This window comes from Lepidochelys kempii, chromosome 6 (assembly GCF_965140265.1).
Source record: "Lepidochelys kempii isolate rLepKem1 chromosome 6, rLepKem1.hap2, whole genome shotgun sequence".
Classification (NCBI taxonomy): Eukaryota; Metazoa; Chordata; order Testudines; family Cheloniidae; genus Lepidochelys; species Lepidochelys kempii.
In genome coordinates this window covers 31,122,875-31,144,746 of record NC_133261.1, presented here as the reverse complement: position 1 = coordinate 31,144,746, position 21,872 = coordinate 31,122,875, and the positions used below count along the sequence as shown (strand labels likewise).

Here is a 21,872-nt window from a genome sequence, read left to right as displayed (position 1 = left end):
TGTAGGGGCTGGTGTGGAGCTGTACGCCCATTCTCCTTCTTGGGAAAATCAGGAAGAGACTGAGACAACCCCACCCCCCATGAGGTCTACCCCATGAGTACACAGACTACCTAGGCTGCATCTTCCTTTAGAATAATGCTGCCTGCTTCCTCAGGGAGGTTAGCCTGCTCTGCAGACTGATGCAGAGGAAACAGTGAAGAGCATGGCCCCTCTGGAGTGCTGTGTGTCTCTGGAGATGTGCAGTTCCCATGCTCGTCCATGTACAGGGACTGCAGATAGGACAGGCCCTTGTGCAGTTGCACTGGGAACAAAGGGTGAGAGGCTGCAAGCATGTTTTTCTTCTATATATACCCATGTAAAGCCATGTCACAATTGTACCTTCTGAGCCTATGTTTTGCCCTCTCTGATCCTTCTTAGATTTTGCATGAAGAGGGAGGTACTTTGAATGTCAACAGTGTTACCTCAGAACATGAGACAAGTCTTCTAACTGCTAAGGTGATTTCTAACAATCGGCTTATTCTCCTTCTCCTCCAACTGCTGCTGCAGCTGCACATACCATCATATACGGTAACTTAATCCTGTGAAGAACGATGATGGCTTGCTTCCCGTAGCATGACGCGGTTACATGCTTTTAAGTACTAAATGTATATGTATTACAATGCTGTGGCTGACACAGCAGTTTCACAAACTGAAGCTATAATTTCTGGATTTCGGATATCTCCACTAGGGATCTTATTTTTAACCATCAGATTGGACAGCTGGATTAGGCAATGGTGGTTATTTGCAGAGCTAATTGCACACGTGGTTTCATATGAATCCCACTCAGATACCAAATACCACAGTTGCTCCTATACACCCCCAGTGAGGAAAAGTTGCATAGCTGTGCCCTTCACTTTTTATGTCTTCTCTCCACCTTTTAGCAGTACACCAGTCAGCTGCTTGGTTTTATTTTTATACCAAACACCCTGCAGATTAAAACTGCTTTTTAAATAGACACTTTTGAAGTCCTCACCTTGTTAGTGGCCTTTCTGCCACTAAGGGGTAATTGCCTTTCTGAATCATAAACAGCCTCCCTTTCTAAATCGTACTTGCCCTGTGAGGTTTATGGATCCCATATGGTACAAAAGCCTTGAAGCTGGACTGGGCCCAACATGAATTTAACTGACATTTGTTTTGACTGTGTCAGTGAAATCCACTATGATGCTTTTAATTTGGACATTAGCTGAAGAATCAAAAAAGCTGTCAAGGTTATGAGAGAGGATACATTATCTTGAAGATCATTTTGTATTAAATATTCTGGCCAATGTTGACCTGCGTGGAGCTGTGAAATGGAAGTGTGAAGAGCCAACATCACTGCAATGTTGTCCCAGTTTGTGTTCCTCCTGGGCTGGTCCCACTCCTGGAACATATTTTGCTTCACTTAATCAGACAGTTTTTTTCAGTTGCTGGCTATTTAACAAACCACAGGTGTTTGTTTAGAGGCCAGTTCAGGTTGTCCCAGAGACTGAAGAAAGCCAAATATACACTATCAGGTTAGGTTACCTTTATCTGACCTTATTGATAAGACGTTTATTAGTAGAAAGATGAAACAGAAGGGCACAATTACAGCAAACAATTGATTTGTGTGCACTCAGCAGTTGTGTTTCCACAAGTAACAGAACAATGGACTCAGATTCTTACCACACCGACAGCAGGGAGGAAGGAGGACATGACAGCGTGGTTATGTAGTCTGAGCCTGTCCTGTCTATATTCCAAACAGGGCAATAACTTGGTAGCAAGAAGGCAATCAAATAGTAGCCCAGGGCACTGCTAACAAGAGTGACACATGGCTATCTGGGTCTTAATCTTACTTAATCAATTCCTGCCGTTGTAGGCAGGTGCCTCAAGCACTGGTAAACCTCAGTACCTCCTATTCTCTGCCTGTAGCACATAATAGTGGAGTCTCCTAAGGGCTGTAATACTTTGGTCTAATTTCATTTGTGTTCAGTTTAGTGCACAGATTTTGGTAGCTTGTGATGGACAGGAGGTCAGACTAGATGATCTGGTGGTCCCTTCTGGCCTTAAATTCTATGCCTAATTCTGTTCGAAACATTTGTCCATGAACAGAAACCCTGTCACGAGACAACCATGCCACTAACTGTTTACAAACTGTGAAAAGTTCTACAGTGGAATCATTAGTTGTTCCCAAATATGTGCTTGATGCAGCTGACAGGGTGGGGTGCTGTAAAGGCCATTGGAATCTCCATGATCCGGAGATGGATCCAATGCAGGCCACAAGCCCAGCTCGCCAACCTGGAGTAGTCCCCTGTGGGCTACTACACCAGCTGGGAATTGCAGGAGAGGACTCTATTCCAGCCACTGCCCTTATACACTTGGAAGGAGGGTGTGCATAGAGCTGGCTACATTGCTGGATGATTTTGCCACACTGGAGGAATCCTCAGCTCTCTGTTTAAATCCCCTTTGCACTACTAGAATAGCACAAATAGAATTAAGCGTGAGACAGGATCTGGCCCATTGCTTTGTTAAGGCCTTAGAGAACTATATGTAATGTCACAAAGAGGTAGAAAACATGAATTAATGTTTATAAAGCACTTTGTAGAGGATAAGTGCAAAGAATCATTTAATTCAATCCTGCAGTACTTGATCAGACAAAACCACCACTGAAATGAGTGGGAGTTTGGCTTGTTAAAGGCTGAAGTTTTAATTCTGCTATCACTATTGTTGGCCACAACACTCTCTTGCGTACAGCTGGCTATGAAATTGATGTGCCTTAACCACATTAGCCTGATGAGCCATTGGCTCAGGAGAACTTGGACTTTGACACTCATTAAGCACATTCATTATGAGAAAGAAATTCATCTGGTCCAGATTGAAAATTTATTCACTCAAATTTTTCCCTGTTGACTTCAAAATTTTTATTTTAAACTGTTCTATCACAGAGCTTTCCCTGCTAAAATCTAATTCTCCCTGGACTTACAGCCAGAATCAGGGAAAAAGAATTCAGCGCAAGTGACACACATTGATGTTCATGTGCTTTTGTGATTATTTTGTTCCCTTCCACATGTTTTTACGTGGGAGGGAGAGAGATAGCTGATTTTAAACAAAAAAACCCAACCCTTAAATGAGCTTTTATCGCTTATTTCCTGTTTCTGTATACACAGATGCATGCATGTGCACACACAAACAGAGCGCAGCACAGAATACACTGTAGCCACCACAGTGATGTTCATTTTACACAACAAAATCTATACAGTGGACCATACAATAATTTATTAACAGGCAAATCCTTACACTTTGCAGTAACGATCAACTGAAAATACGCAGGGCCAAATTCTCTGCTGGTGTAAATGGCTGCAGTATCAGGCTAGTTAGCTCCATTTCACCTAGTTCAGAGAATTTGGTCCACATATCATAACATGGGACAACACTTAAGGTAAGAGTCTGGAAAGCAATTTCCAAATAATGATGAAAAATAACCACAGCATTATTTTTGAATTATACATTGGGGAATTGAACAATAATGGCTCTCAAATGGAGGGAGGTTTCATCCAGCAACTCTTACCTGACCAGAGCTTTGACAGTAGATCTGACCACACTGGAGAGCAGGAACAGTGGGGTGACAAGAATGTGAAAGAGGGAGAGTGAGGCAAAGGCCACTGATGGAGAGAAGTCAGCATTTCCAGTCAAGTGGGCATGGACCACAAATGTCTACAAAGATACAATGATTACAGTCTTAAAAGAAGCAAATGTTTCACATTGCACTGTATTCTCCATCTTGTAATGGTCAGTTTATTGTTTTAATTGGGAAACATCATGCAACCAACCACTGCAGAGCTCCTCCTGACAGTCATTATATAGTTGTTACAATTTGCTGTTCATACATCAGTTATGTAAGAAGATTTTTATGGTCTCAGCTTTTGGTCTCATGTTGCTGTAATTCCTTTCATCCAGTGGCAAGAGGCATACATTTGGTTGTGTGATAAGTAAAAAGAGACAAGCACACTAAGGGTCAGATTGTAGCATTTAACTACTAGTATACACATGGGTTGTTAATATGGAGCCACCCAACCATAGCAAGAGCTCCGGGAGGGATTGTGTCCGAGAGGTACTATCCCTCCCATAGTTCTGAAGTGAGAAGGGGGGACATGGACACTACTCCATCCCTTTGAATGGTGCAGCCTGCTCCCCGGGGCACCTTGCCAGCTCTATAGGCTAGCGTGTATGTGGGAGACAAGGTTCAGGGCTATGACAAATTGTGAGAGGGGCTGTAAGGGAGCAGTCCCAGTGCCCCAAGCACAGGGATTGTAGTTGTGCTTAGACACTGCAGTAAGTGAAAAGGACGGGAGGTGCCTTGCACCTCTTTCTCATGGCCTCCTGTCCCCTACTCACCCATGCAAGGGCAGAGAATTGAGCTGCAGGAGCAAATAAACAAAAGAACAAAAAAGCAGGCAAGACCCATATATGCTTTAATGGTGAGATCATTGATGACTGAGAAAAAATAAAATTTGCTAGAATGGCGCTTCAAATCATGTCACACTGCATACAGAATATCTAGTCCTGAATAACCAGATCCATAGTGGGCCATAGTCTGAGCTCCTTGCAGAGTTTTCAACCCAGTCTCATTCAAACAAAGTCCCCCTGGGATTCTATTTTCTGATATTTATTGCATGAGCTCAGTAATTACTCCTCAACCTGCAAATCATTAAGGTCTTTCTCTCCTCAAGGCCTGGTCTACACCAAGCTTAAAATTTTTCCCCATTGTACTGGCACCATTTTAGCTCCATAGGTTTTAGTCCTATGCAGAGCATGAGTGCAGACAAGGTGCCAGTGATTTTACAACCATGTTTGTCTAGACTTGTTCTAAGCAGGGTTAGAGGATACAAAGATAAAAATGCCTGTGGGATTGTCTGCACTCATGCTTCCACTGTGACTACCACCAATGGAGCTGTGCTAAGGCTTCTGCCACTGTGGGAAAGGTTAAGAAAAAGCTTGGTGTACACACAGTCCCAGATCTGTGGTGAGTCTGGGAAGAATAAGGAGTTTTGTTCCATATAGTTCTGTTACTGTTGATTCAAAAGGCTTGACTTCAGTGGGAATGGGTTGGACCGTTACCGAATCATAGTAATGTAGGTCTGGTGAGGACCTTTAGAGGTCATCTAATCCAGCCCCCTGGGGACGTAGGACCAAGTATGCCTACACCGTCCCTGACACTTGTTTGTTCTGTTCTTAAAAACCTCCAATGATGGAGATTCTACAAGGTTCCTTGGAAGCCTGTTCCAGAGCTTAACTATCCTTATAGTTAGAAAGTTTTTTCTAATATCCTATTTAAATCTTCCTTGCTGCAGATTAAGCCCATTACTTGTTATCACCTTCACCTTCCATCACCTTCAGTGGCGATGGAAAACTATTGATCATCGTCCTTCTTTATAAAAAGCCCTTAACGTATTTGAAGACTTATTAGTAAGGCTAAGATTTAATTATGGGTATTTTTAGTAAAAGTCATGGACAGGTCACGAGCAATAAAAAAAAAATTCACGGCCGGTGACCTGTCCATGACTTTTACTATATAAATACCCGACTAAAACTTAGCAGCTCCTGGGGCCCAGGGTGCTGCTGCTCTGGGGGGCCCCAGTACATGGCTGCTGTGGGGGTCCAGGGGCCGATGCTTAGCCCCTGCACTGGCCGTGGGGGCTGACTACCCCCCCAGCCACCCCTGTTCCGAGGCCCCAGGGACCTCTGCTTGGGTGCTTCCCCCGGGCCAGCCACCCGAGTAGCGACTGGTGCAGCTGGCCCCAGGGAAGCTCCTGGGACCGCTGCTCAGACCCTCCCTCAGGGATGACCCTGGGACCACTGCTCAGTCGCCCCGGGACCACCTGAGCAGCAGCTGGTGTGGCTGGCCCCAGGGCTACTCCAGCAGCACCCGGTGTGGCAGGCCACAGGGCGCTCGAGCAGCTGGCCCAGGGATCAGCTGCACTGGCCATTGCAGCTACAAAAGTCACGGAATCCGTGACCTCTGTGACAGAATCGCAGTCTTACTTATCAGATCCCTCCTCAGTCTTCTTTTCTCAAGACTAAAACATGCTGTCCTCTGGACTCTTTCCAATTTGTCCACATCTTTCTAAAGTGTGGCACCTAAAACTGGACCCAGTACTCCGGGTGAGGCCTCATCAGTGCCAAGCAGAGTGAACAATTGCCTCCCATATCTTACATACAACACTCTTGTTAATACACCCCAGAATGTATTCAACTTGTGATCCATGTTAAACCCAAGATCTTCTGCAGTACTACCACCTCACCAGTTTTTTCCCATTTTGTATTTGTACATCTGATTTCTCCTTCCCAAGTGTAGTACTTTGCATTTTTCTTTATTGAATTTCATCTTGTTGATTTCAGACCAATTCTCCCATTTGTCAAGGTCCTTTTGAATTCTAATCCTGTCTTTCAAAGTGCCTGCAACCCCTCCCAGCTTGGGGTCATACACAAATTTTATAAGCATACTCTCCTCTCCATTATCAAAGTCATTAATGAAAACATTGAACAGTAACAGACCCACGACTGATCCCTGAAGGACCCCACAAAATTTGTCCCCCTAGTTTAACCGCCAGCTATGAATAACTGTTCTTTGAATATGGTATTTTAACAGTTTTGCACCCATTTTACAGTAATTTCACGCTGACCAAATTTCCCTAGTTTGCTTATGAGAATGTAATGTGGGACTGTGTCAAAAGCCTTACTAAAAAGAAAGCTACATCATGCCTACAGCTTACCCCTTTAGCCACTAGGGAAGTAATATTTAAAAAAACCCTGAGGCACTTCTTTTTAAATTAGCAAAAGCAAGTGAAATCAGATGTTTCTGGTGCAGCATTTGACAGATCTCAGTTTGGAATCTACCAGCCTTCGCTTTACGAAAAATCAGGTCGATCTGGCTTCTAAACACTGTTATTTAGAAAAGTTCATACTTACTATAAGTACAGCTGCAATTGGTATTGCTGCATTCATGAAAACTGTGAAGGAAAATATGCATCACTATTTAGATAGTTTATACTGAGCAGTTGAAAATATTTACAATACAATGAGTATACAATATAAACTAGTATTTGACTTTACTATAGCATTTCCTATGTTTAGAATAGGAGAAATACACAAATATTGTGGTAAATTTAACTACTGCAGCCAATATATTTGTATTTTTTTTTATGGTGTCCACAGTATATTGCACTCCAGATTGTAAAAATACACAGCACCCATCAAATCACTGTATGGATAGATTATTGGTTTATACATTGCATTGCACTGTCAAGAGGAAGTTTTTCTTTTTTCTGGTACTCTTTTGGTGCGATAGGTAGCAATTGTGCCATTACTGACATATCCTCCACTCAGTAACATTCCAAAATAATTACAATCATGATTACAGTAACAGATGCATTTTGAGACAGGAGTTAACTGTCAGGTTACTGCTGAAAGATCATATTAATCCCTGGCTTCAATTGAGTCATTCTCTGTATACACCAGGAATGGATTTGGCCCATCCTATTTTGCTATATTTCAGGAGAGAATCATTTAAAGGTTCTATTATAAAATTGCAGGACTACAGCTTCCCTGTTAGTAAAAAATAACAAGGAAAGGGGCAGGTGTTGGGAAGAGTGACAGGTTTTTATACTGATATTTTCTTGTAACCATCTCTTCTGTGAGTCAGGGTTTGTGACCTAACAGAAGGGGAAAGGAGTGGGGTTGCTTAGGTACAAGAATCTGCAGAGAATGGTCCCAAAAGCTGCAGATCCCTGACGCTAGGGATAGAGCTGAAATCTCTTCACATAGTGGGGAAAAAAGGAGTTCTTGTGATTAAGGCTTGTGACCTGGGCTTCAGAAGACTTGGCTTCTATTCCAAGCTCGGCCACTGACTTCCTCTGTGACCTTGGGCAAGTCACTTGATTCTCTGACTCATTCTTCATCTAGGAGATAGGGATAATAATACTTGTTTTATCAGTCTTGTCCATTTAGATTGTAACCTCTTTGGGATGGGGACTGTCTCTTGATATGTATTTGTACAGTGCCTAAATATGATGGGGCCTACAGGTGCTGCTGCAATACAAATAATGAACTGTAGTTTCCTCTCTGTCCTCTAGCTGTATGGTCCCTCCTGTGGTATGGTGTCATTGATTTCCCCAGTATGGCCAGGTTATTAAGCACAGATGGTTGGGGACTGGAAAGAATGTGTGGCTTCTGGCTGGGGTCCACTTTCAGACCGGACATGAATATAAACTAACAACTTTACATAATGACTAATTATCTGTTTGGAAGCATAGGAAGAACCTTGCTTGTTTTTGTCAGAGTCAGCTGTGGTCACATCACAAGCTATTCACTCCTCTATCTAAACCCATTTACTTGAGCTTTTGTTTTGCCCAGTCTTATTTCACTATCTGAGTATAATTGAGAGAGAGAAAAAATTTAAAATCTATTGAAAAAATAAAGAAAACTAATCCCTTTCCCTTAGTTAAATATTTTTCTCACTATAGCAAGAGGTGAGCTTAGAAAGGTCACAGGTATCTCATTTATATATATTCTAGTAATTTGTTTTAAAGAGCCACTGATTTAATTAAGAATTTTGTTCTCAAGCTTCCTGCACCCACTAGTGGAAAGGCCTGGGATTTATGCAGCTATGCAATTTGTGCAATATGCAGTGCTGTTGTAGCCATGTTACAACATCCAAGGATATTAAAAAGACAAGGTGGGTGAGGTAATCTCTTTTAGTAGACCAACTTCTATTGGTGTGAGAGAGAAGCTTTCAAGCATACACAGAGCTTTTCTTCAGGTCACTCTGTGCAATAGTTAACCCACAAGAATGGGAAAAGCGGCAGAGTTGTGTGGCACCTTATAGACTAACAGACGTATTGGAGCATGAGCTTTCATGGGTTAATACCCACTTTTTGGATGCATGTAGTGGAAATTTCCAGAGGCAGGTATAAATATGCAAGCAAGAATCAGAACTTCTTCTCTGTACCCCAAAGGACAGTTATTGCCATCATTGAGACTTCAAACAAGGGGAATTTTTCTTCTAAAACTCTCTCTCCAGCCCCAGAGTCCCGTATTTGCTCCTCCTTCACCTGGAGAACTCCCTCTCGAAACTCCCTGTCAGGCCTCAGATGATGTTATCTTGCCTTAGAAGCTCAATGCTGTAGAGGTCCAGTCCAGCTGCTGATTAGTACCCAGAACAGGAAACCCAGACCAAACAGGAAGCACAAGGGACAATCACTCAGACCTTAAAGTTTCAAAGCATATCAAGAAGGCTGAGAATTCTTCACTAGTCATTTATACAACATGCAGAAGTTTTGAGACAGTCATATTCCTTCTGCTGGGGGAAACAGTCCACTTAGTGCATTCAGCTGGAAGAGAGAATGTCAGCACACAGCAACCAGTTACAAAATGGTCACTTTAGGGCTGCAGCTGCTTGTCTCTCTCCTGCTCCAGCCACTGGACTATAAACTTATATTAAGCATTCTAATCAAGGAATTGAAGACTTTCCAATGATTTGGAAGCAGTCAGAGACTTGACTTAAGCCAGCAGTTTATTCCATCACTACTACAAGCCTGAACCAAGAACTTTGCATTTATTAGCTGGCCCTTTAAAAAAATGGCAGAGACATTTCCACTACATGCATCTGACGAAGGGGGTATTCACCCACGAAAGCTCATGCTCTAATACGTCTGTTAGTCTATAAGGTGCCACAGGACTCTTTGCCGCTTTCACAGATCCAGACTAACACAGCTACCCGTCTGAAGCTTGACAAGAATGGGAAAGACATCTGCTTGTTGTCATTACTGAACATAGCACTCTCTTAAATCTCTTTTAAGAAGGGCATTAGGCATATTAGGGATGAATTTATTAGTAAGGGAACTCTATATCCTAGTAAAGAGCACCGGGAAGAAGTTGGTAAAGTACACGTAGAAGCTAGTGAGGAACAGTGGGGAAAAAAAAAGTCCTATTTAAATATAACACACGAAGGCAAGCAACAGAATATTGACAAAATGCACAAGTGCTTATATTTAAATGCTAGAAGGATAAATACTAAGATGGGGGAATTGGAGTGCCTGGCATTAAATGAGGATATTGATATAACAGGCATCATAGAAATTTGGTGGAATTAAGATAACCAATGGGACACAGTAACCAGGGTACAAAAATATATAGGAATGACAGAGTGGGTGGCATCAGTGGGAGAGTGGCACTATATGTGAAAGAAATCACAGAGTCAAATAAAGTAAAAATCTTAAATGAACCAAAGTACCGTAGAACTATAGAACTCTGGATAGAAATTCCATGCTTGAATAATAAGAATATAGTAAGAGGAACATACTTCCAACCACCTGATCAGAATGGCAACAGCAATTGTGAAATTCTCAGGGAGATTAGAGAGGCTACAAAGGCAGAAACTGCAAAAATAATGAGGGATTTCAACTATTCTCAGATTGACTGGATACGTGTCACTTTCGGAATGGATGCAGAGACAATATTTCTATACACATTATATGACTACTTCATGAAGCAGCTTGGAACCCACAAGGAAAGAGGTAATTCCTGATTTAGTCTTAAGTGGAGCACAGGATCTGGTCCAAGAGGTGAATGTAGCTGACCTGCTTGGAAATGGTGACCATAATGTAATTAAATTTAACATCCTTGTACGGGAAAAATTCCAAAGAAACCCACTACAGTAGCATTCAACTTCATAAAGGGGAACGACACAAAAATGAAGAAGCTAGTTAAACGGAAATTAAAAGGAACAGTCACAAAGGTGAAATGCCTGCAAACTGCATGAAGACTAGCTTAAAACATTATAATAGATGTTTTTAAACTAAATGTATACTCCAAATTAAAAAAAAAACAAACCACAGTAAGAGCACCAAAAATGCAACCATGGCTAAACTATAGAGTAAAAGAGGTGGTTAGAGGCAAAAATGTATCGTTTAAAAACTGGAAGTCAAATCCTAATGAGGAAAATAGAAAGGAGCATAAACTCTGGCAAGTCAAATGTAAAGTATAATAAGGCAATCCAAAAAAGAATTTGAAGAGCAACTAGCTAATTACATCAGAAGCAAGAAGCCTGCCAGTCAATGGGACCATTGGATGATCAAGGATCACTCAAGGACTCTTCACATTAGTCTTTGTTGCAGAGGATATTGGATATGGAGGCCCCCACAGCCATGCCATTCTTTTTATGTAACAAATCTGAGGAACTGTCCCAGACTGAATTGTCAATAGAGGAGGTTTTAGAACAAACTGGTAAATTAAAACAGTACTAAATCACCAGGACCAGATGGTGTTCACCCCAGAGTTCTGAAGGAACTCAAATATGAAATTGCAGAACTACTCACTGTGGTATGTAACCTATTGCTTAAATGAGCCTCTGTACCAGATGACTGAAGAGTAGCTAACATAATACCAATTAAAAAAAAATCTCCAGAGGCAATTCTGGCAATTACAGGCCAGTAAGAATGACTTCAGTACCAGGCAAATTGGTTGAAACGATAGTAAAGAACAATATAATCAGACACATAGATAAACATGATATGTTAGGGAAGAACCAATACGGCTTTTGTCAAGGGAAATTATACCTCACCAATTTATTAGAATTGTTTGAGGACGCCAACAAGCATGTGGACAAGAGTGATCCAGTTGATATAGTGTACTTGGACTTTCAGAAAGCCTGTAACAAGGTCCCTCATTAAAGGCTCATAAGCAAACTAAGCAGTCATGGTGTAAGAGGGAGGGTCTTTTCATGGGTCAGTAACTGGTTAAAAGTTAGGAAACAAAGTGTAAGAATAAATAGCCAGTTTTTACAATGGAGAGAGAATAGCAGGTTCTCCCAAGGATCTGTACTTGGACTTGTGGTATTCAACATATTCATAAATGATCTGGAAAAGTGGGTCAACAGTGGCATGGCAAAATTTGCAGATGATACAAACTTATTCAAGATAGTTAAGTCCTAAGCTCACTGCAAAGAGCTACAAAGGAATCTCACTAAACTGGGTCACTACGTCACAAAATGACAGATGAAATTCAATGTTGAAAAGTGCAATGTCATGCACATTAGCAAAACCAATCCTAACTATATGTACTAAATGGTGGGGTCTAAATTAGCTGTTACCACTCAAGAAAGAAATCTTGGTGACATTGTGGATAGTTCTCTGAAAACTTTCTTTATGTGTTCAGTGGCAGTCAAAAAAGGTTAACAATGGTACAAACTATTAGGAAAGAGATAAATATTAAAACAGAAAATATCATAATGCCACCATATAAAACCATGATACACCCACACCTTGAATACTGTGTGCAGTTCGGGCCACCCCATCTCTAAACAGATATATTAGAATTGGAAAAGGTGCAGAGAAGGGCAACAAAAATGAGTTGGGGTATGGAACCACTAAAAAGACTGGGACAGTTTATCTTAGAAGAGAGACAACTTAGCGGGGATATGATCGAGGTCTACGAAATCATGCAAGATATAGAGGAAGCGAATAGGGAAGTGTTATTAACCCTTCACATAATACTAGAACTAACAGTCACCCGATGAGAATAGGAAATTTTAAAACAAAACAGCAGGTTTAAAACTACCATAAAGTAGTACTTCATACAACACACAGGCAACCTGTGCAACTCATTACCATGGCCTGTTGTGAAGGCAAAAGTATAAATGGGTTCAAAAAGGAACTAGATAAGTTCATGGAGGAAGGTCCATCAATGGCTATTAGCCAAGATGGTCAGGGAGGCAATCCCATGTTTCAGGCGTCCTTAAACCTCCAACTGCCAGAAGCTGGGACTGGATGACAGGGCATCGATCACTTGATAATTGCCCTGTTCTGCTCATATTCTCCGAAGCATCTGGCCACTGTCAGAGACAGGATGCTGGGCTAGATGGACCATAAGGTAATACATTGCTTCTTTCCTTGGGGGTTCCAAGCTGTTCCATGAAGCAGTCATTTAATGTGTATAGAAATTTTGATAGACAGACAGGCAGACTGGAATGGTAGAGTCATCCATTCTAATGTTCTTATATTTTGGCTTGGTAGAATTTGATTTTTTTGGGGGTTTTATTATTTTTATAGCTATCTATATTTATTTTTAAGCATTGTTTCCAATTATTGATTTACATTTTCACAGTTCAAAATTATGGGTTCTAAGCATTTTTTCAATTTTTATTGATTTAAATTTTCACAGTTATAGGAAATTAAAAGGGGTCACACAATAATTATTTAATGTTTTTAATCTCAATTTCTGCTGTCATTAAAGTTTTATAACAGTTAAAAACTCAACTGTTTGGAATAGCCTTCCAAGGGAAGCAGTGGGGGCAAAAGATCTATCTGGCTTTAAGATTAAACTCGATAAGTTTATGGAGGAGATGGTATGATGGGATAACATGGTTTTGGTAATTAAATATTTATGGTAAATAGGCCCAATGGCCTGTGATGGGATATTAGATGGGGTGGGATCTGAGTTACCCAGGAAAGAATTTTCTGTAGTATCTGGCTGGTGAATCTTGCCCATATGCTCAGGGTTTAGCCGATCGCCATATTTGGGGTCGGGAAGGAATTTTCCCCCAGGGCAGATTGGAAGAGGCCCTGGAGGTTTTTCGCCTTCCTCTGTAGCATGGGGCATGGGTCACTTGCTGGAGGATTCTCTGCTCCTTGATGTCTTTAAACCACGATTTGAGGACTTCAATAGCTCAGACATAGGTGAGAGGTTTTTCGCAGAAGTGGTGGGTGAAATTCTGTTGTGCAGGAGGTCAGACTAGATGATCATAATGGTCCCTTCTGACCTAAATACCTACGAATCTATGAAACTGTCAACATCAGCTGTCATAATATACAAAGCAAATATCCTCAAATCAAACTCTAAGAAGATCTCAAGCAGTATTCTCTTACTTTGCCTATCTGTAAATTCCAAATATTATTGATGGAAATATTTTTTCTTCAGTTCATGTGTGTACAAAGAAGTCGATGTTTACTGACATTTACCGATAAAAATCTACTTCTTCCAAGCCTAAGCATATTATAAGATACCTCATTGCATCTATCATAGGAAAATACCAGTAGTTTCGTAACACTAAAGAAAGAGGTTAACCTCAATTTTTATTTATATCCATTCCTGTCTTTTCCTCTCACCAGGCTTAGTCAATGTTCAGACAGCAAAAATATTCCCAAGTTATTTTATCTTCTCCTGCGGAATGTCCTCATTTGACCCTCAAACAATTCTGGCTGACTCCCTGGCTGTCCTTTTTTGGACATGAACTCCCAGAAGGATTTAGTGTGCTGTTAGACATTGGTAGACGATCCTTCCTGTTTTCAAACATTAAAAAAGATCTGTAATGAATCCTGAAAATGTTCTCCATTTTTTCATGTTCTATATGTTTAAAAAAATGAATTTGTCATGTTAATGTTGCTCTAATTCTTATTTAGAGTATTTGCATTAATTAATATTGCATATATTTATATTTCCAGGCAAAAACTTGGTTAAAGCTAGAATTAAATTGTGAATATTGATCAATAATTAGGCAATTTTTTTGAAAGGAAAATGATTTCTCCCCTCCGTTCCCTCCCAAACAACCCACAAATGTTTAAAAGCCTGGAAAATTCAAAGTCAAGTTTACATTTAAAAAAAGATAAAATGAAATTTTTGTGCTGAAGTTCAAAACAACCTCAACTCTGTCCCCCATGACCTTCCTGCTGCACAGTTGTCACATGTATGAAATATGGAGAAATTATGATGCAGGATAAGGAATGTGTTCCTAAGGCCTTTAAGAAATTTGCATCCTGTAGCTGTGGGTTTCTTAAATCCACTAAGCCACTGTATTTGAAGTTTACCTGTGGGAGTTTTGAAGTACATAGATTTGGTTTTTGTGCATGTCTAGGCAGAGAACACAGCAAAGTTTGGTCATGGATAGACCCTCTTCTGCTGCAGACTGCCCACCAGCAATATTCTCCTCCAGCATATGATCATAACAGTGACCTATCCAACTGATTCACTTGCGGGTAGGGGGAAAATGGTTGTTGTGGGCAGGACTGGAGGTGAAATCCTGATTCTATGGAAGTCCATGGGAGTTTTGCCAGTTATTTCAATGGGGCCAACTAATTTCTTTAAATGAAACTATTTTAATGGTGACAGAGACAAGCTTTCTTGCAACCGACATGCTACAGCTGCACTGCATACATTTGTGAATCTCTCATTTACCAGCATTGTGTGAAAACTCACAGGAGGCGGTTGTGCTGCTGGTAACAAATTCATTGTTAAAAAAGTCAAAACTTGCTTTTCACTGAAAATACTTTGCATCACTGCTAAGCTGTCCTCCTTGGTTTGATTCTGACAGGGGCAATTTATCAAATCGATGGTAAGAGCCTATTTCCAAGAATAGAAACATCCACTGCAGTTCCCTGCAAATGCAAAACTCTACATTTGTGTACATGAGTGAAGTGACAGACATTTAACTACCAATCTGTGTATTCAAATGAAGGTTCTCTTAAAGCCACTTCTCACTGATATACCCATAAATGTTGCAAATGCATTTATTGTGATCCACTGAAAATCTCTCCCTCAAAGGTGAGGTATACTCAACTGCTTCCTCCTGTTCAGGTTATTGGTTAAGTATAGATAAGATACCATCTTCAAGATTCAACGTTCAGAACATTTAAAAACAAAAATTCTAGAAAATATCCAATTTCTTCTGCTCCCATTGTCCTGAAAAATGTCTATCCTTCCTCTTGCCCAGTGACACACAAAGTATCTCCAACATATCTCTCACCCTTTTCCCTTTACTTTTAAAAATAAAATCTTACACAGGCAACACATAGCTTTATATATAGAGAAAAAGAGTGAGGATGACATCATCATGTATTATTACTACATTCTCAGGTGCAATATATATTTTATTGTGGTGAATTATGGTGATACCAGGTATATAGATACCAACGCTTATATACCACAGGGATAACTACCTTAGAAATTTTGATAGGCAGGCAGACTGGAATGCTAGAGTTATCCATTCTAATGAATTATGTTTACCTGATCAAGTGTTCTGCAAAACTCACCAAAATTAATTTCCATTGCTTTGTACTGCCAGGATAATAACCAAGAGTCTCCATCAAGTTTATCTCCACCTAGTTAATATCACAATAGTGCTATTTTTCTGTGCTGTTTTGAGTCACTATTGTGATTCTTAATAAGTTATTACTGGTGCATCATTTTTGGAGCTAATTTGTATGGACACATACTTGTATTTTTACACTATTGCTTTGAGACAATGAGGTTGACAAGTTTTCACTTATGGATGTGAACAACAAATAAAGAATATATATAAAAGACGTCTGAAACCCAGACAGCAGATCTAATGTTGGTTATGCCTGTCATTCTATTTATATCTATATTGAGAAAACTAATGAGTTCTGTGCCTTTATAATCCCCGTATAGCCAGAGCATCAGCTAATGTAAATCAATGCAGCTCTATTGACAGCTTAAGGGCAGGTCTACACTTAAAAAGCTGCAGTGGCACTGATGTAGCACTTTAGGGAAGATGCTACAGTGCTAATAGGAAAGCTTCTCTCATTGGCATAGTTAATCCACCTCCGTGAGAGGCCGTAACTATGTCGATGGGAGAAGTTCTCCCATCAGTATAGCGCTGTCTACACCAGGGGGCTAGGTCGTTATAACTGCATAACTCTGGGGTGTGGATTTTTCACACCCCTGAGCAACTTAGTTCTACTGATGTAAGTTTGTAGTGTAAACCTGGCCTAAGCTAAAGCAGCAAAGGTGCAGATACTCCTGACCTGAGGTTATAGGAACTTTTTACAACCTCTTCAATTATAGGCTTGGCTCAGCTCAACTCAAAGAGAGAGTAAATGCTTTACAGAAGGCTAAGAAATGAAGTAAGATTGAAGAGGGAATAAAAAAAAAGCTGGAATGCTGAAAATTGCTTGGGGTCTTGCAGCTTCACACATCCCCAGAATGCTAGGATCCTGCTGAGAATCACCATAGTTTCATAAGGAAACCATCTAGGTTTTTTAGCTGTCTACTGTTCATAGGAAAAATCCCTATGAAGTCACAGGCCCAGTTAAAGCAGCAATTAGGCAATTACTTCTAGTCTGTATATACAGGAACTTTTTACAACCCTAAATGATGCACAGCAAGACACTGTGTTGTCCTGAATAAAACCAAGTATCTCTGCTTTGCCTTTGGCACTTCCCAACTCCAATAGGATCCTATTACTGTTCCTCAGGCGGCAATACAGACTGCTTCCGCTGAGAAACCTCAGTTACCCTAGCCAGACAATTCTCAAAGTGAAAGTGCTATACAAGCAGGCTTTTTCACCAGTGCATCACAGTGCAGCAACAGGCCCTAAATCCACTATTTTACACAAGATTTTGTAGGTTGAAGTTCAGATAATCCTGGATTACTGGGGCTGTACAAGAAATTGTGATGACTTTTCAAATCTGCAGACCCACGTACAAACGCTAGTTTAATTTGCACACATCACAAAACCATCACATGACTGACACTCTCCATTCCAGTGAGGCTCAAGACTGAAAAAAATAGAAAAAGTGATGCTACACAGGATTGGGGAGCATAGGCAGAGCCAGATGAGGCAGGCTACACAGCACTAAACTCCCCCAGGGAGCCCTCCTCTAGCTGCTGCTATTTGTCCTTCACCCTGACCTCCAAATTCACATTTTGTAAAAGAGAAAAAATTCCATGGATCACCTGAACTGACATTTTTTTAGATATTTAGTTTCTTTAGCCCATTAAGGACCTAATTATTCAGGGCACACATGCATAAACCTCATACAGGTAGAACTCTTTTGAATCAAAGGGAAGATCTGTGTGCACAGTAAGGAGTATGGGATCAGACCCTAAAGTGGTAGGATCTATGCCAGCTGAGAAATGGTAAACTCATTAGGAGGTAATAATGTACCAGTACATGAGCTCATCAGTGTGATAAGGAAGCAACTTACTTGATACGGAGGTATAGAGAGCAAAGGCCTTAAGGCTAGTCATTTCCTTTTGCCGGGTTTCCTCCACACTGCTGTGAAAGATGTGTTCCCACGCATAGAGTTTAAGGAGTTTAATGCCCCGAAGCATCTCATTTGTTTTCTTCAGTCTCTCATTGGAATATTCCTGCAACAATTACATGTAAATTAATTTAAGGAGGATTACTAGAGCACCTTAATGAGGATCTGTGTCACCGTGTAAGCTGCCTGCAGTCAACAGCAGGTTGCGTACAGTAATCAGTCAATAATATCTTCAATGGCTCTGTCCATTCAACTTTCCCTTTCTAGGGGTGTGATTTTCAAAAGTGTCTAGGTGACTTAGAAGCACAAAGTCCCACTGACTTTCAATGGGACCAGTGCTCCTAAATCACCTAGTTCCTAATGACAGTCTCACCCCTACATGGGCTTTCAGTTACACCAAGGGGTTGGCTTCTAGTGCCAAAAGTGTTTGCTGAATTTTCACTGTGTAATGAAATATCCCCACGTAAGTAATTCTCAGTAACTGCTGACAATCTGAAATAAACATTTTTACATGGTAATTAAAAGCACAGACTGCTCCTGTATAATGTGCTAGTAATGATGTGCTAAACTGAACACATATGTCATTTCCAAATTCTTTCTTTTTTCTCCAAGGCAACCCATTATTGCTCAGATATGGGAATGAAGACCACACATCTAGATGAGTTGATACTACGAAAGGTATTTGGAGGTGGGGATACGTATGTATAACTCCCATTAATACTCAGTGCTACGTGTGCATACTGAGGGCAAAGTAGATCTAAGGGAGAAAAATCTTGTCCCCGGACCCCCTAAATGGGCTCACATGGCTGGAGAGGCAATGAAATAGTGATTCTACTGAGTATAGGGACAGGCTTCAGAGGGGAGCTCCACATTCTTTGTGCGGTGAAGCACTGATCCGTGGCAACTTGGGCTGCAGCAGTGCAGGCGATTGGGTGGGGGAGAATTTAAGTGCAAGTCCAGGGCAGGGTTAAGGGATGACCAGTGGCTATGCAAACTATGGGTTCTACTGATCAAACCCCTGCATATATCATGTTGCATGGCTGCTAGTACTTTTCAGAGGCTATAGTAACAGCTGAGATGTGTTTGCACAGATACTCTGTGACAATGGTGCTGGAACATTTTTAATAGTGAGGGTGCTGAAAGCCAACCCCTTTACCCCTGTTCCACCCCACCCCACTGAACTGAGGCCAACAGCTAGGACCCTGGGCGTGTGTGGCTGGCAGCCGGGACCCCGGGGGTGCTGCAGCACCCCCGCACCTATAGTTCTCACACCTATGCTCTGTGACTTGGTTCTGAGTTAGAGTGAAGGAGTCCTTCTCCCTATGCCCCCCTCCAACTAGGTTCATTTTTGGGGCTTTCTATGGGATGAGCATTTGGCTCTATTATGTACAATAGCATTTCAGTGGACAGAATGGTAGTTGACTTAGTTTTAATTTATAAGATGGGAAAGGAGAAAAATGATCAAATCTCAAGCTGCTTACTGTAAAGAGAAAAAAACAACCCTGTTTAAGAGAATAAATCTAAGACAAATTGTGTCCTTACTGCTTCTCTTTTCATCACTTTCACATCCTGCCCTTGACATTCTAGATTGTTACAAAATCTTTGCCAGGTAGTATTTGGTCAATGTCATAGGCTTCGCTTTGCAATTCTAAATGCAGACGGATGAAGAAATACCAGAGATACTTACTAATGTGCTTCTTTGGGCCTGTGAGAGTTTTGTTGCCACAAAGTACTGGACAGGTGCAAGCACTATAATCACTACTGCTCCAATTAAGGCACTGATTCCAAGCAAGTAGTTGAGCAGAAGCACGCCTACAATAATCTGATGTAAGAAAGGGCGGAGAGACAAGGAATTACCTCAATGTATACGCACAACAAAGAATAAGCAGACAGTGAAGGCCATAAGTGCCCCTGGATTGTGTGCTGAAAAACAGCAATTCACTATGACAAAGCCTGCCTCAGGGTTTCATGTACAACCCTGGGAGTTCTGCTTGATATGCTGCATTGCTAACCTACCACATAAAGTGTTTAAAATCATCAAAGCTATGCAATCTCCAAGGAAGGCATGTGGTCTGAACAAAGATGGGCGGAGTAGAGGTCAAGCCAAAGTACAAAAAACCCCCAAAAACGAAAACCCAAACCAAACCCAGCATTATGGTCAATTTACTCTGCTCAGAGTCCCATTAACTTACTACTGGTAGAAAAAGCACAGCTTGGTGTGGAAAAATATGGATGTTCCAGTGTGACTCTAAATAAACATACAAGGATCTTCTTCAATTGGTGGGCTGTGTGTTTTTAATCTCCGATTGCAAGAAGTTTAGAAAAGCTTGCTGTACATTTCTGTACTGCCTGGATTCCCTGCTACTGATAGTACCATATACCGAATATTGCAGTGCTCTGTACTGCAACAAAGCACCATAGGTGCTACAATAAACAATAAAAATAGTTGAAAATCTTTTCATTTGGTATTTCTTGCCATGCTGTTGACAGTTTCTACAGCCCTTCCCTGCCACCCCCACCCCCGCCATGGTAATTGGATGGCATGATGTGTCCTTTATTGCACGTGCACAGTTTTGTCACAATTTTTGGCAGATTTAAGGTCTCCCCCCCTTTTTTTTAAAATTAACGGGAAACCTACAGCTCCAAGTTTGATCTCAATCTTTCAGTCCATGATGCATCAAAAAAGTCTAATTTAATTCATTGGGTTTTATACACACAGAGTGGCAGTTTCCCACAATAGAGAATAGTATTAAAGAATGTTAAAAATACAGTTGATATTTTAGTCATTTTGAATTTAAAGCAGAGAGCAGGATATTATACTGTGCAGCGATGGCCCTGCTGCAGACAAAGGCCACACTGTACATTATAATGTACAAAGAAATAAGGAACAAAATCATTGGAGAATTCATGCCACCAAGAATCTCCACCTCAGATAAATTCCGCTGTAAACTTGTAAGAAGTTTCATGATCCTACATGTCAGACACACAGTCCTTTAGCGAATGGAAACAGCTGAAGGACAAAACGTTCATTGCCAGTCTATGCTGTAGGTATTGAAGTATAAAACTGCAGTGTAGATTGGAGAGGAGAATTTTTCCCTTAGATCCTATAAACATCATTATAAATGTAACCCATCAGGCAAGACGTTCCCAGAAATGATGTACTAATGTACAAATGTGTGAACAATTTGGGCCACTGACATTCTATCCACCACAGATTGTATAAATTAAACTCTAACCTTCCACATAAAATGAGGGCATAGGACATAAGATAAGAAAATCAATTTAATGTGCCATTTCCCTTAAGTTTACTAAATTATATTTTTAATTATTTCCCTAATACTTTGCCTAATGTTTTCTCTGTATGGGTTCAGTCCTATAATGCTTACACATGTATAACTGCCACTGATGTCAGAGTTACATTCACATTAGGAGAGTAGGATGAAGACCAAGCACATAGCTTCCACTGATATTAATGGGAGTTATGTGTGCATATGGAGAGGAAAACAGACTCTTTATTTTGCCCATTACAATCTGAGCTTTTTCAGTGGGTTAATGCAAAGCTTCCTTTGACCCTTTGCAGCCTTTCCCCCTCCCCACACCTCTGAATAATCCTTTGGCACATCTCTGCAGATTATTTAAAATGTATTAAAAATTGACAATGCATACTTTTAAAAAAATTGCAGCGTTTACTTAGAAAAATACAGAGTCATGAAAGGTATAAGGGAGGAATAGTACACGCTGGACGGGAATCCTCTAGGAACAAAAAGTTAAATATTAATTGAAATACACTTTACAAACTGTTTGCAGTCATAAGGGTGTGAT

At 40.7% G+C, this 21,872-nt stretch overlaps 1 protein-coding gene across 6 annotated transcripts in view; it reads right to left on the bottom strand.

Annotated features, from left to right (window-relative positions):
* The window catches only part of ABCC8 (ATP binding cassette subfamily C member 8), a 135,334-nt gene that overhangs the window by 71,322 nt on the left and 42,140 nt on the right, over positions 1–21,872 (bottom strand). For all 6 annotated transcript variants that reach the window (XM_073347371.1, XM_073347372.1, XM_073347373.1 and 3 more), the window contains 4 exons: positions 19,738–19,872; positions 17,994–18,156; positions 6,964–7,004; positions 3,563–3,708 (listed from right to left, as the gene is read on the bottom strand). In XM_073347371.1, coding sequence (XP_073203472.1) covers positions 3,563–3,708; positions 6,964–7,004; positions 17,994–18,156; positions 19,738–19,872 — 485 coding nt within the window. The remainder of the gene's footprint in view (positions 1–3,562; positions 3,709–6,963; positions 7,005–17,993; positions 18,157–19,737; positions 19,873–21,872) is intronic.